At 40.7% G+C, this 14353-nt stretch overlaps 1 protein-coding gene across 5 annotated transcripts in view; it reads left to right on the top strand.

Annotated features, from left to right (window-relative positions):
• SPATA7 (spermatogenesis associated 7) overlaps positions 1-14353 on the top strand; it is a 38443-nt gene that overhangs the window by 17771 nt on the left and 6319 nt on the right. For 4 of the 5 annotated variants that reach the window (XM_040227514.1, XM_040227516.1, XM_040227517.1 and 1 more), the window contains 3 exons: positions 7428-7897; positions 10333-10399; positions 12035-12150. In XM_040227514.1, coding sequence (XP_040083448.1) covers positions 7428-7897; positions 10333-10399; positions 12035-12150 — 653 coding nt within the window. The remainder of the gene's footprint in view (positions 1-7427; positions 7898-10332; positions 10400-12034; positions 12151-14353) is intronic. The other variant, XM_040227515.1, reaches the window with a different exon arrangement.

The following is a 14353-nucleotide window of genomic DNA, read 5'->3' as shown; positions in this document are numbered from 1 at the left end:
GCACAGAAGCACTTGCTCTGGTCCTGTTTTCTCCTTGCAAATGCCTGTCTCCTCCTTGCGAGTGCCTGTCTCCCTCTGGATTTCAGGTTAGTTGTTTGCTCTGTGACCTTATTTCTCTCATTAGTTCAAGAAAAATTATTAATTTGCAGGATGTCCAGCTTTTTTCTTGTTGAAACAGTGAGAGGTATGTCTTTACCATTTCTCAGCTGAAACTACAAATCTTTGTGTGTATGGGATGGTCTCTTTAAACTTTTTAATTTTGAAGATTTTTAGCGCCTGTAGAGACCGTGGTATAATGAACCCCCATGTTCTTGTCCCCCAAGTGCAGCCATGGTCAGTTCAGGGCCAGACTTACTCCACATATAGCCTCATTCACTGCTTCCTCCCCAGATTATTTTGATGCAAATACCAGATATATATTTTTTATCTATAAATATTTCTATATGTATCTGAAAGACCACCATACCATTATTATGCCTTTAAATTAATAATTCCTTGATAGCATCAAATATCCACTCTTCAGATTTCTCCATTGTCTCTTTCTTTTTAGTTTGTTAGAATTGGCATCTAAATAAGTTCAACTAATTGGTAAATTTCTTTTAATCTCTCCTCCTCTCATCTTTTTATCCCACTGCAATTTAGGTGTTGGGAAAAACCGAGTCATTTGTCTTGGTTTAGGGTTTCTGTGGACCATCTGGGTAATGCAGATTTAGGCTGCAGTCTTGTATGGAAGCAGCATGTGATTTCAGATTCTCAAAGGCCAGTGTTTCCTCACTGCCAGTGCTAAGATGGACAGGTTTCCTTGCAGGTCACTCCCTGGGGTGTAGCTGTGGAGAGGACCCCAGATTTGTGAGCATAGTCTCCTAGGCTGTCTGGATGAGGCCCTGGGCTTTGTTTCCTGTCCCCCAGCAATAACACCGCCTGTTGGTAAAAGCCACCGTCACAGCTGCCCTTCCTAGGCACCGAGTGGCGTTTTTTAACTCCAGCTCTTGGCATTGTACATGAGGCTGTGACATGTCAGCAGGCAGGGGGCGTGAGTAAGGGCATTTGTAAGTTAGTAGTGAACCTGGGTCCTTTTTATGTGAGGAGTGTGGAGGAATCAGAGACCACTGCTTAGTTGGGAAGTTATGTCGTCATATTGACTCATTATGTGACAGTTGGCAGTATGGGGAGGGCTTCCCTAGTGGCTCAAATAGTAAAGAACCTGCCTGCAATGCAGGAAACCCAGGTTCAGTGCCTGGGTTGGGAAGATTGCCTGGAGAATCCCATGGACAGAGGAGCCTGGCGGGCTGCAAAGAGTTGGACATGACTGCGACTTTCACTCACTGCGGTGTGGGGAAGAAATGATTAAGACATGGTACGTAAGACAGCAGAAGGGGCACAAGGAATGTAAAGTAGAATCCCCCGGACTTGGTGACTGACTCCGATGAAAAGCAAGAGGCAGGAATTACAGAGTTCCCAGGTTTCTGGTTTGGGCAACGGAGAGGATGGTGATCATTCACTGAAAGAATAACAAAGTGCAGGCTTTTTGGGGGGGTTGGGGGAGGCAGATAATATAAAGTATAAATTTACTTGTTTGGACCTGCTTGATTTGAGATGCCTTTGGAACATCTAATGTATTCAGTAGAGAGTTGGATAGAAGTATCTGTGTCATGAAAGAGGTGTGGGCTGAAAATAGACTGGGGAGTCATCAGGAGAGCTGTGACTGTGTTGAAGAGCCCCCAAGGCTGCTACCCTGATCGAAATGGACTAGAAATAGAGCTGCTACCTTCAGAGGAGACCTGCTGTGCGCTGTACCAGCTGGGAATGTGTTCGTCGGATTTGACTCATACGTGTACTTCCGTTTTTAGTGACTGTATTTTTAAACTGAAGATTTTAAATCCATTTCTATTATCCATTTCTATTTTGAATATCAATTAATAATTATATTTTGAGGTAAGAGTGGGACTTGTTGAAAACAAAATATATAATTAAGTCCGTAAGTGTAGGACTTACTCATTAATTTTTCCTTTAGTCATTGTAACTCTGTAACTTTTTTTCTCTAAAAAGTTAGTTCATAATTCTTTTATACAGGTATATTTTTTTACTCCATTTAGACTTCACAGTAATTTGCAATTCACTTACATTTTTATAAAACTTGATAAATATTTCAGTTCAGTTCAGTCTCTCAGTCGTGTCCAACTCTTTGTGACCCCATGAATCGCTGCACGCCAGGCCTCCCTGTCCATCACCAACTCCCAGAGCTCACTCAGACTCACATCCATCGAGTCGGTGATGCCATCCAGCCATCTCATCCTCTGTTGTCCCCTTCTTCTCCTGCCCCCAATCCCTCCCAGCATCAGGGTCTTTTCCAATGAGTCAACTCTTCGCATGAGGTGGCCAAAGTACTTGAGTTTCAGCTTTAGCATCATTCCTTCCAAAGACACCCAGGACTGATCTCCTTTAGAATGGACTGGTTGGCTCTCCTTGCAGTCCAAGGGACTCTCAAGAGTCTTCTCCAACACCACAGTTCAAAAGCATCAATTCTTTGGTGCTCAGCTTTCTTCACAGTCCAACTCTCACATCCATACATGACTACTGGAAAACCATAGCCTTGACTGGATGGACCTTTGTTGGCAAAGTAATGTCGTGTCTGCTTTTGAATATGCTATCTAGGTTGGTCATAACTTTCCTTCTAAGGAGTAAGCGTCTTTTAATTTCATGGCTGCAATCACCATCTGCAGTGATTTTGATACATATTTAGGTACATTTAAATTAAAATTATTTCAGGCATAATATTTTGATAATTGGATGGGTTTTATGGGTAATAGATGCCTGTGGTTATAATCTGCATTTACTGAAAAGTTTGCTGTGATTAAAAAGAAAGTGGTAACTTTAGCCTATGGACATATTAGCTGTTTATATACATGAGAGCAAGTAATCAAAAACCTTTTCTTTAATTTCCCACACTCTTAATATGGGCTACTTTTTTTCTCTCACATTTTGACTCACATGCTGTCACCTCAGATACTTAAATCTGCACCCTCTACCCTACACACAGATTTCACCATTCACTCACATCAATGGTGTAGCACATACTATGTGCTATTAAGATTAGTTGAATATATGAATATGATTACGTTCTTAAATAAATGTGTTTTAAAAGCACTATAAACAACAAAAATGAGAAGCTGTTGGTTTGTCTTATAAAATATAATTTGAAGCTTTTTGCAAAACAAGTGTAATCAAATTTTTAAATTGTACCTATCCTGTTCCACACTTGAATTGATTCCTTAACTGTTTTAATACCTAACAGTTGGAAAATGTCTGTATACTGTTTTTTCTGACATTATCCCTGAAAAATATTGATTTAATACTCAGTTGTTCTGTGATTATAAAATTAACATAAAAACGTGTTTCTGTAAACTTTCAATGATTATCACTTTATATAAATTCTTAAATCACAGGAACAATTTATAACAAATCGCACTAAACCAGAAAGTGACGGTGGTCAGATTGTCACCAGAATGTTTCCCACTGACGTATACTTGATGATTCCTTTTCTGATTTTAGAACTTTACAGTGATTTACTGTTTTAATTTTGGTGAATTTACCAGTGTGTTACACATTTTCTGTGAAAATTATATCCAAGGTTTCTGATACTGACAGCTAAAAATTATATAATCTGAAAAAAGCAGATGGATATAGTTGATTTTGCACTGTGTCCTCCTGGTTTCCAAGAAAAGACAAGCTAGGATACATGGTAGAGATTATAAGATATAAAGATACAGAAAAGTTTCATGCCTTCAGTTGATTCAAGAGCAATTTCCCCAGGCCATTTCAGGCGCGTGAGAGTTTATTTCTATCTTTAAAGACGTCAGTGTTTCATTTTGTTTATTAAATAGCCATTACTGATAAGAATTTTCTTACAGGCAGTCTGATGCTTTATGCATCTCTGCCTGCTATGATCTCAGTTTGTACCGTTCCCCAAGTGTAAATAATTCCTGTGATTATTATTTAATAGCCCCTAGAAGACTTTTCAGATCGAACTAGAAATTGCTTTCCAGGGATTCAGACTCCTCTGATATGTAAGCTGCAGTGTGAACCTAGTTTGGTAACACTTTTAACAACTAACATATTAAAGTCATTAACTAAATAGTACCCTAGTAACTCACAGTTTAATGCCAGAATACTTCATTGCTTTGAGTCATTCTGCCTTATGTTTGGGTATAGTTAGAAAGCACTTGGAAAGGAAATAGGTAGATTTGCCCTATTTTAGGCTGTAATCACAATATCCAGTTATCTGCAGTTTCCTTACGAGGCAGATCAATACTTGAGTTAGCTGACTTGTTCACTACCACGAAAGGAGTGGAAATCGGTTTAAGATTCCTGAAGGTATAAAAAATGAATAATTTCCAAACGAGTCTGTAAAATAGCATGACACAGTGGGACGAGTTCAAAGCTGTGAGACCCTGAACCTCAGTTTCTTCATCTGTGAAGCAGAGGAATAATCGTGCCACCACCCAGAAGTTGATGCCGTGATTAACTGAGTTGAATACGTATATTAACTGGAACAGAGCCTTGCACATGGTCTGTACGCCACACCTAGTGGTGAAGTGGTGGCAGCTATTCCTCCTCTTACTCCTGCTCACGGGCAGTAACAGTGTATTGTGCCTTGAAAGCACTCGGCTCCTCCTCATCCCGTGTATCTTCACTTCTCTCCTCCTCGAGCTTGTGGGATAGATACAACTGGCTAAATCCTGGCCTTTTTCACCTCAGTTTAACTTGCATGTAACTTCCCCTGTACCATTTAATGAAGTGTCTCAGAGTTCTGTTAAGGGTATTCAGGTGTCCATAAAGTCTGGAATTATGGACAAGATTTCTTGGGCATCTTGTCTGTAAAAAAATAAAATATTACCAATACTCTTAAGCCTTATGAACCCACAGCAGAAACACTTCTTCCGAAGTTAAAGCACACATACGTACACTGTAATACTACTGAGCTGTAAAAATGAAATAATGCCATTCGCAGCAACAAAGGTGCAGTGAGAAGTCAGTCAGAAAGAGAAAGACAATACCGTCAGTGCAGTTCAGTTCAGTCGCTCAGTCGTGTCCAACTCTTTGCGACCCCGTGGACGGCAGCACGCCAGGCTTCCCTGTCCATCACCAATGCCCAGAGCTTGCTCAAACTCATGTCCATCGAGTCAGGGATGCCATCCAACCATCTTATCCTCTGTCATCCCCTTCTCCTCCCACCTTCAATCTTCCCTAGCATCAGGGTCTTTTCCAGTGAGTCAATTCTTTGCACCAGGTGGCCAAAGGATTGGAGTTTTCAGCTTCAGCATCCTTCCAATGAATCAGTCCTTCCAATGAATACCCAGGACTGATCTCCTTTAGGATGCACTGGTTGGATCTCCTCTCAGTCCAAGGGACTCTCAAGAGTCTTCTCCAACACCGTAGTTCAAAAGCATCAGTTCTTCGGTGCTCAGCTTTCTTTATAGTCCAACTCTCACACCCGTACATGACTACTGGAAAAACCATAGTTTTGACTAGACAGACCTTTGTTGGCAAAGTAATGTCTCTGCTTTTTAATATACTGTCTAGGTTGGTCATAGCTTTTCTTCCAAGGAATAGTCATTTTATAATTTCATGGCTGCAGTCACCATCTGCAGTGATTTTGGAGCCCAAGGAGAGAAAGCCACTCACTGTTTCCATTGTTTTCCCATCTATTTGCCATGAAGTGATGGGACCAGATGCCATGATCTTAGTTGTTGAGTTTTTTAAGCCAACTTCTTCACTCTCCTCTTTCACTTTCATCAAGAGGCTCTTTAATTCTTCTTCACTTTCTGCCATGAGGTTGGTGTCGTCTGTGTTTCTGAGGTTATTGATATTTCTCCTGGCAAGAATTTTCCAGAGTTTGTTGTGGTCCACACAGTCAAAGGCTTTGACATAGTCAATAAAGCAGAAGTAGATGCTTTTCTGGAACTCCCTTGCTTTTTTGATGATCCAACAGATGTTGGCAATTTGATGTTTGGTTCCTCTGCCTTTTCTAAATCCAGTTTGAACATCTGGAAGTTCTGGATTCACATACTGTTAAAGCCTGGTTTGGAGAGTTTTGAGCATTACTTTGCTAGCGTGTGAGGTGAGTGCAATTGTGTGGTAGTCTGAACATTGTTTGGCATTGCCTTTCTTTCGGATTGGAATGACAACTGACCTTTTCTAGTCCAGTGGCCACTGCTGAGTTGTCCAAATTTGCTGGCATATTGAGTGCAGCACTTTCACAGCATCCTCTTTTAGGATTTTAAATACCATATGACATCACTTACACGTGGAATCTAAAATATGGCACAGATGAACCTCTCTACAAAACAGAAACGAGACTCACCCGACGCGGAGAGGAGATGTGTGGTTCCCGAGGCGGAGGGCAGGTGGGAGAGACGGGCTTGGGCTTCAGGGTGAGCAGATGGGAACTGCCCGTAAATGAGCAAACAAGGGTCTGCTGTGTCGGGGGAGGGACCTACGCTCACTACCCTGTGATAGACCACGGAGAAGAATATGAAAGCGTGTGCATATAGCCGATGGGAACTGCTCGTAAATGAGCAAACAAGGGTCTGCCGTGTCGGGGGAGGGACCTACGCTCACTACCCTGTGATAGACCATGGAGAAGAATATGAAAGCGTGTGCATATAGCTGAGCCACTTGCTGTGCATCAGAAATTAACACAACACTGTGAGTCAACTCTACTTCAGGTAGAAAATTTTTTGTTAAGTTAAACCAGAAAGAAATAAAGCATGCCAAAATGCCTTCCCTTTCAAAGCTTTCCCCCCTCATGGGAAGTTCATAAAGAAACACGTATGAACTTTTTCTGGCATAAATCTTTCTTAATTGTGTTTAAAATATCAATCACTTGAACTAGAGCTCCATACGTTGTGAGCTCTTGTCATTCCTTCAAAGCGTTTAAGTCACAGCAGAACCGCTGGCACTGAAGATGGCCGTGACGACAAGGCAGGGAGGGGTAGATGCTGCCGCCTGCTGTGGTTGAGAGGGCTAGTGCTCAGAGCTGATTTAGAAACTCAGATAAAACGGAGGAGGACAGGGGAGCCAGGCGTGCTGCAGTCCATGGGGTCACAAAGAGTCGGACACTTAGTGACTGAACAGCCACCACCTCAGGACACGAGTTCAAGACTACAAATATTGGTATGTGTTATTAATCACTTTTTTAGTTTCAGAAAGAAAAATGATTGCTATCACTTGGGTTTAGAGCGATATTTTTATATATAAATAATTAAAAAATGAGTATAACTTCATATACGAATTTCCAGGAACATAGACATTATATTTGCAGGATGTAGCCCCGAGGCTTTGCGTTTTTTAATGTGTAATCAGGAGATCCCCAATCATCTGAATTTGTAAATGTGATTGATCACTGTTAAACCCAATGTTCTTAGCCTTCAGGAGAACCACAGGATGAAAACGGTTTATTAATCGAGGAAGTGAATGAATTTCCATCTTTTACACGGTCACCAGTAATTTCTTCTGAGAGGCTAAGTCTGCCTAAGTCTCAGAACGTCCTCACGAATTGTACTGAGAAGAACTCCAGCTGTTCCGTGTCCAGCATGGATTACGCTGCCTCTGTGTCCAAGAAACCATCCTCTGGAACCTCCTACAGCAGAGGGCCCAGGGGCACATTCCCCGGTTCCCAGAAGTTTCAATTAGTTATTTCAAAAGCACCCAGTGGGGACCTTTTGGACAAACATTCTGAACACTTTTCTAACAGACATTTGCCATTCACCCCACGCACTTTAAAAACAGAAGCCAAATCTTTCCTGTCACAGTATCGTTATTATACACCTGCCAGAAGAAAAAAGAATTTTACAAATCGGCGGATAGAAGCTGAAACTCAGACTGAATTAAGCAGGTATCACACAGTAACTTACAGTATATCCTTTAAGATGTGGTAGAAATTAGGTACTACCCCTTGCGTTCCACCATGTGTCTGCTGGGCCGGGCTCCATGTCTGGCAGTGTCCTTTGATTGCAATGAGACTAATGTAACTTTTCCTTCTGCGTGAATCATTAGAACTATCAGAGTAATTGTTAAAAAAGAGAAATCGCTATTAAACTTGTGAAGCTCTTTATAAACATGAATGTTATGTATTTTAATTTATTGTTTCAGACATGGTACTAGAACTTTTGTGTGGTTTTAAATATACTTCCAGAAAATCCTTAAAATATGTCATCAAACAGCATTTGTGTAAATATGTTCATTGATTTATGTTAGAAATAGCAAAACAGTGGACTGCGTGTGGGGAGCAAAAGCAGTTGTCTGACTACCCCTGTGGTCCCTTGCCTGCCGGTACTCAGCAGCAAGTCCTCGGGTGTAATGTAGACAACTGGGACAATTTCTGGGAATTAAATATAATTTGCATCAATAATATTTCCATATACAGTAGTACCTGGCACACAATGAATAGTCATTAAAGGTTTTGCCAAATGATTAAAGAAAGAAGCAAATCCCGTTAAGTATTGAGCGCCAGCAGATTTGTCATTGGTTTGCCTAGTGTTCTATAAGTGGATACTTACTTGGTACTAGGTTTTAAAAGTAAAAAACAATTCATGACTAGTATCTTTTTCTCTGGGTAAATATAAGAAGTATAACAACATCAGTCTGTATACATTTAAAGAATTAAGAAATTAAATATAATGGTAGGATCTTCAAGTGAAGAGGAGATGATGAAAGCAAATGTTAGGTTGCTGCCAAAGTAATTGAGGTTTCAGACCTTGAATTTAAATCATTATAACTCGGCTCACACACATCTTTATTGATCAAAATAGAAACCGTTACAGCCAACACATTTTTGCCAATGAAAATTAGTTTGTTTATTCCTATAGCCTAAAAATCCATGCCTCAGGATTCAGTGACCTCTTGGAACACATTTTCTGCCTCCTGCAGGCTGTGGAAGATGGTTCCTTGTGAAAAGTCGTGGGGTTGCTTAAAGAAGTGGTAGTTGCAGAGAGGTCAGGCGAACATGCCAACTGAGGCAGAACCTTGAAGCCCAATTCGCTCAACTTTTGAAGCATTGGTTGTGCAGCGTGCAGTTGGGCATTGTCATGAAGAACTGCAGGCGTTGTGGTCTTCGTGCAGCTCGTTGATTTGCTGAGCATACTTCTTAGATGTAGTGTTTTCGCCAGGACTCAGAAAGCTGTAGTGGGTCAGACCGGCAGCAGAGCACCAAACAGTGACCATGATGTTTTTTTGGTGCAAATTTGGCTCTGGGAAGTGCTTTGGAGCGTCTTCTCTGTCCAACCACTGAGCTGGTCATCGCTGGTTATTACATAAAATCCACTTTTCGTTGTACGTCACAGTCCGATTGAGAAATGGCTCACTGTTGTTGTGTAGAATAAGAGAAGACGACGTGTCAAAATGATGTTTTTGATTTGTAGTCAGTTCATGAGGGCACCCCCTTGTCGAGCTTTTTCACCTTTCTAATTTGCTTCAAATGCTGAACAGCCTTAGAAAGGTCAGCATTGAGTTCTTCGGCAACTTCTCGAGTAGCTGTAAGAGGATCGGCTTTGACGATGGCTCCCAGTCGGTCACTGTTAACTCCCGAGGGCCGCCACTGCGCTCCTCGTCCTCAGGGCTTGGTCTCCTGTGCAGAACTTCCTGGGCCACCTCTGCACTTGGCAGGCGCCGTCAGCTCCTGGGCCAAGGGCATTGGTGGTGGTGTGAGCTCTCTCCACTGCTTCACAGCCCATCTTGAACTTGAATAAGAAAATCACTCAAATTTGCTTTTTTGTCCAACGTCATTTCCATAGTGTACATATAAAATAAATAGCAAGTAAAAGTCATAGGCAAAAAAACATAAAGCCAGGTATGTACACTAAAAGGATGTGTAACATAGCCACATTTATTTAAGAATGTATTCCAGTATCAAATGGCAAATTTCAGCAATGCAAAAACTGAAATTACTTTTGTACCAACCTACTATATTGGGTAGCTAATATATTGGGTTGGCCAAAAGGTTCATTCAAGTTTTCCATACCGTCTTACAGAAAAACCTGAACGAACTTTTTGGCCAACACAATAACATACTTTTCTGATTATGCTTTTGACAGCTCTTTCAAGACAATAGTTTCCATTTCCCTAGCCCCATTCTATCCAACTGAAATCTAGCTGCTATTTGAAAAAGGAACAAGAAGCATATGTGATCCAAACCATATCTGTTTCCCATTTGTATCATTAGAAATCTCTCTCGTGTTTGAAGTTTTTTTTTTTTTCCCTAGATAGCAAAGTTTGTTTTCACAGTGTTTGTGTCTTGAAAGTTTAACAATAACTTCTTTTAAAATATTACAGCTTTAAATCTGATTTTGAGACAGTTGAGATCAAGAACGCCACAGATTCAGAAATGAACATAAGGCAGGTAATAAAAATGAGACCTCTGTGTTACACATTAGAATTATAGCTGCCTTAATTGAATATGTGTAGCTCTTTGAACTGTTAAGAATAATCTTTGGTGACATTTTTTGCATGTGATATAACCAGTATACAGAAGTCTTGCCTGTTTACCAATGGTTATAGCTCTCCATGAGTGGCCAGACTGCCCAGTCTGCTAAGTCATTTGCTGTTTATGTGTTTTCCAGAACACATGGCTGGCTGAATGGATGGATGGATGAATAAAATATCTTAAATTCTTTTTTTTTTAATACCTTAAATTCTTTTCAAAGATGCAGACTCAAATCACTAAAGGAGCCAGAAAAAATTGTGCAGAAGTTTAGTTTCTATGCCTATTTTCTTTCTTTTTTTAAGAATTGCCACTGATAATATATAAAAATAGATGGATATTATTCTCCTGTGCTTGCTCTTTTTTCTAGATCATAAAAATCTTTTTTAGTGTTTGTATTTTGAATGTTTAGCAATCATTTCTTTTAAACTGTTACAGCTTTAAGTCTGACTTTGAGATAAACTTTTTATTAATCATGCACTTGTTAATCATACACTTGTATCCTAATTTTCAAGTTATTGTTTGTGAGAATGCTTTGTCTATTAAAATCTCAAACAGACTCAGGGATAGAAGAATAAAATATAAGCACACTCAGCTTTTCTCCTTCCTTCTGAAAGTGAGTAGAGGATTGTGGGTTTGTATCTCGGCCATTAATAGCTGTGTGACATCGGGTTCTGCCACTTAAGGCCCAAGGTCAGATCAGTTCCCCGAGAGCTGAGTCACCACATCTAGAAAATTGTACTTTTAATGTTCAGGATCATTGGAAGGAAAAAGTGTTGTAGGTAAAATACCTAATCTGACCTGGGCTCGATAAATGATGGCTATGGCTAGCTTGAGATATTGGAGGATTACCTCCATAGGTACCCAAATAGACTAGAGCAGAAGTTCATTTTATGACATTGTACTCCAAAGGTCTATCTGTAACCCTGTAAGAAAATGGCATGTCCCTTACTCTATAAGCAGTACCACCAGCATCTACTTGAGTATCAGCTGCAGTAGATAGACCAACATTCAAAAGCACTTTTAACACTGTCAAGCACTACACACAAATTAGCATTATAAAGGTTAAATCTGATCATTATATGCTCGGCACAGTATGTGGCCCCTAGTCAGGGTTCCGTAAAAGTAGAAGTTTGTTGATATTGTTCAGAGTGCCAGAGCTGCCACTGCTTCTATGTGTTAGATAACATTTGAAACAGATGGGCTATTTTGAGTTTCTGAATAATAGGATATTTACTCTCAAGTTAACTTAAAACTTGCACTTCATTTTCTCTTTCATATATGTATGGTATTTAATACCATTTAAAATATTCCTCATTAAAGTATAAGAAATTGTTTTATCTTTAAATAAATATAAGAAAAAAGTCTTGATTGTATGAAAAATGAATTCTAAAATATCCTTTGTCCTATAAAGCATCAGTCACTTTTTTCTGCTGGATATCTCTACTCTCTTTCATCAAATATTTTTGGAAATTTGATGTTTTGCTTTAGCTCTTCTTTCATAATGTATGTTTGAAGCAAAATAAAGATTTATTCTTCTTGTTGCATCTCCAGGCATCCGGTTGTGTGTCAGATGGTACCAAAGGAAGAATAAGCCCTTTACCTTTACAAGGGCATGAGTTACTGTGGGACAGGATTAGAGACGGCGCCCTCCAGTGTTCCTCGTCAAGGTATTTCAACTGTTCATGTCTAACCACTTTCCTGTGCAACAGACTGAGTCCTGGTTCGTCGTCGACATGCACTCCAGTCTAGTTTGGTATTATGCAATTCAGTTTACTAAGGAAATATTACAAAGTAGGCAGTCACTATAAAAGTTTAGATGGATTCATTTTGCTGATTCCTCACTAAAGGGAAAGGGGACCCTGGCTTGTACTATTTGCCATCACTATTCATCCAAGAAAGGATTTTCCCCAAGACAGATCCTGCAGCGCGGTGCTCACCAGTTTACACGGCATAGGTAGTACTGGAGGACCTTACCACTTGAGGACTCGTCATTTGTGATTTGAACACTCAATTTTTCAAATGATTCATCCTGTTTAACAATTACGGAACACTGCCTGTAGATAAAAATGATAGGTTGTTGGTCGTATAGAACCTAAAAAATGCCTCTGATAGCTTTAACTGTCGAATGCATTTCCAGTGTCAGAGTTTGGATATGAGATGAAGGTGGTAGAAGGGAAAAAAGGACTCAAAGATCAAGAATGAGACCTCCTAGCGGAGGTGTCCTTCCCTCGTGGAGCCCTGGTAAAGAACCTGCCTGCCAGCACAGGAGACACGGGTTCCCTCCCTGGTCTGGGAGGACCCCACTGCCAGGGAGCAGCTAAGCCCGCGTGGAACAACCATTGAGCCTGTGCTCTGGAGCCAGGAGCCACAGCTCCTGAGGCCCACAGGCCCAGACCCGCGCCCTGCAGCAGGAGAGGCCACCGCTGCGAGAGGCCTGCACGCTGCAGCTGGCGTAGCCCTCACTCTTGGCAATGAGACAAGCCAGAAACTAGGCAGATAATAAATAAATAAAAAGTAAATGGTTTAAGAAAAAAAGTCAAAGACATCCTATAGCAAACTGGAAGCAAGCACGTGCAATCCCTCAGGGCCCAGGTCTTTCCTTGGGCCTTTCCTTGGGGAGAGCTCACCTGGCAAGGCTTTGTGGGGGTTTGGGGGAGAGGAAAGGGGGGTTATGGCTACCTGCTCTGTCTGGAAATTCCTGATGCTTTAGCTCTCATCAGTTGAGCCAGTCTGCAGTGAATGTAAAGAATGACCTCAAGAAAGCAATAGTTACCTTTCCTAGTGAGTCAGTTTAGTCACTCGGTCGTGTCCAACTCTTTGCAACCCCATGGACTGCAGCACACCACGCCTCCCTATCTATCACCAACTCCTGGAGTTCACTCAAACGCACGTCCATTGAGTCAGTGATGCCATCCAGCCATCTCATCCTCTGTTGTCCCCTTCTCCTCCCGCCTTCAGTCTTGCCCAGCATCAGGGTCTTTCCCAGTGAGTCAGTTCTTCGCGTCAGGTGGCCGAAGTATTGAAGTTTCAGCTTCAGCATCCGTCCTTCCAATGAACATTCAGGACTGATTTCCTTTAGGATGGACTGGTTGGATCTCCTTGCAGTCCAGGGGACTCTCAAGAGTCTTTTCCAACACCACAGTTCAAAAGCATCAATTGTTTGGCGCTTAGCTTTCTTTAAAAGAAGTAATATATTATAATTTAATATACCTGTGAATAGAAAGCTTGGAATTAACTAATGCTGATATAACTGAATAACAAACAGAATTTATCATAATAGGCAGCTTACAGTATTTTTCCATAGGAAAATACGATTCCAACATCATTTATATTTTAACCTTATTCCAATTGATTATCCTTTTTACACGATAAGTTTCATAGTACAATTTTTAAAAGGATTATGAATTTATAATTAGAAGACTAGTTTCAAAAATCTGTCTTTGCTACTTACTAACACATGACCAGAAGAAACACAAGCTGGAATCAAGATTTCCGGGAGAAATATCAATAACCTCAGATATGCAGATGACACCACCCTTATGGCGGAAAGTGAAGAGGAACTAAAAAGCCTCTTGATGAAATTGAAAGAGGAGAGTGAAAAAGTTGGCTTCAAGCTCAACATTTAGAAAACGAAGATCATGGCATCTGGTCCCATCACTTCATGGGAAATAGATGGGGAAACAGTGGAAACAGTGTTAGACTTTATTTTGTTGGGCTCCAAAATCACTGCAGATGGTGACTGCAGCCATGAAATTAAAAGACGCTTACTCCTTGGAAGAAAAGTTATGACCAACCTAGATAGCATATTCAAAAGCAGAGACATTACTTTGCCGACTAAGGTCCGTCTAGTCAAGGCTATGGTTTTTCCAG

The sequence above is a fragment of the Oryx dammah genome, unplaced genomic scaffold (genome assembly GCF_014754425.2).
Source record: "Oryx dammah isolate SB20612 unplaced genomic scaffold, SCBI_Odam_1.1 HiC_scaffold_26, whole genome shotgun sequence".
In the NCBI taxonomy this organism is placed as follows: domain Eukaryota; kingdom Metazoa; phylum Chordata; class Mammalia; order Artiodactyla; family Bovidae; genus Oryx; species Oryx dammah.
The sequence above is the reverse complement of the archived record's forward strand: the minus strand, read 5'-3'. Positions and strand labels throughout refer to the sequence as shown.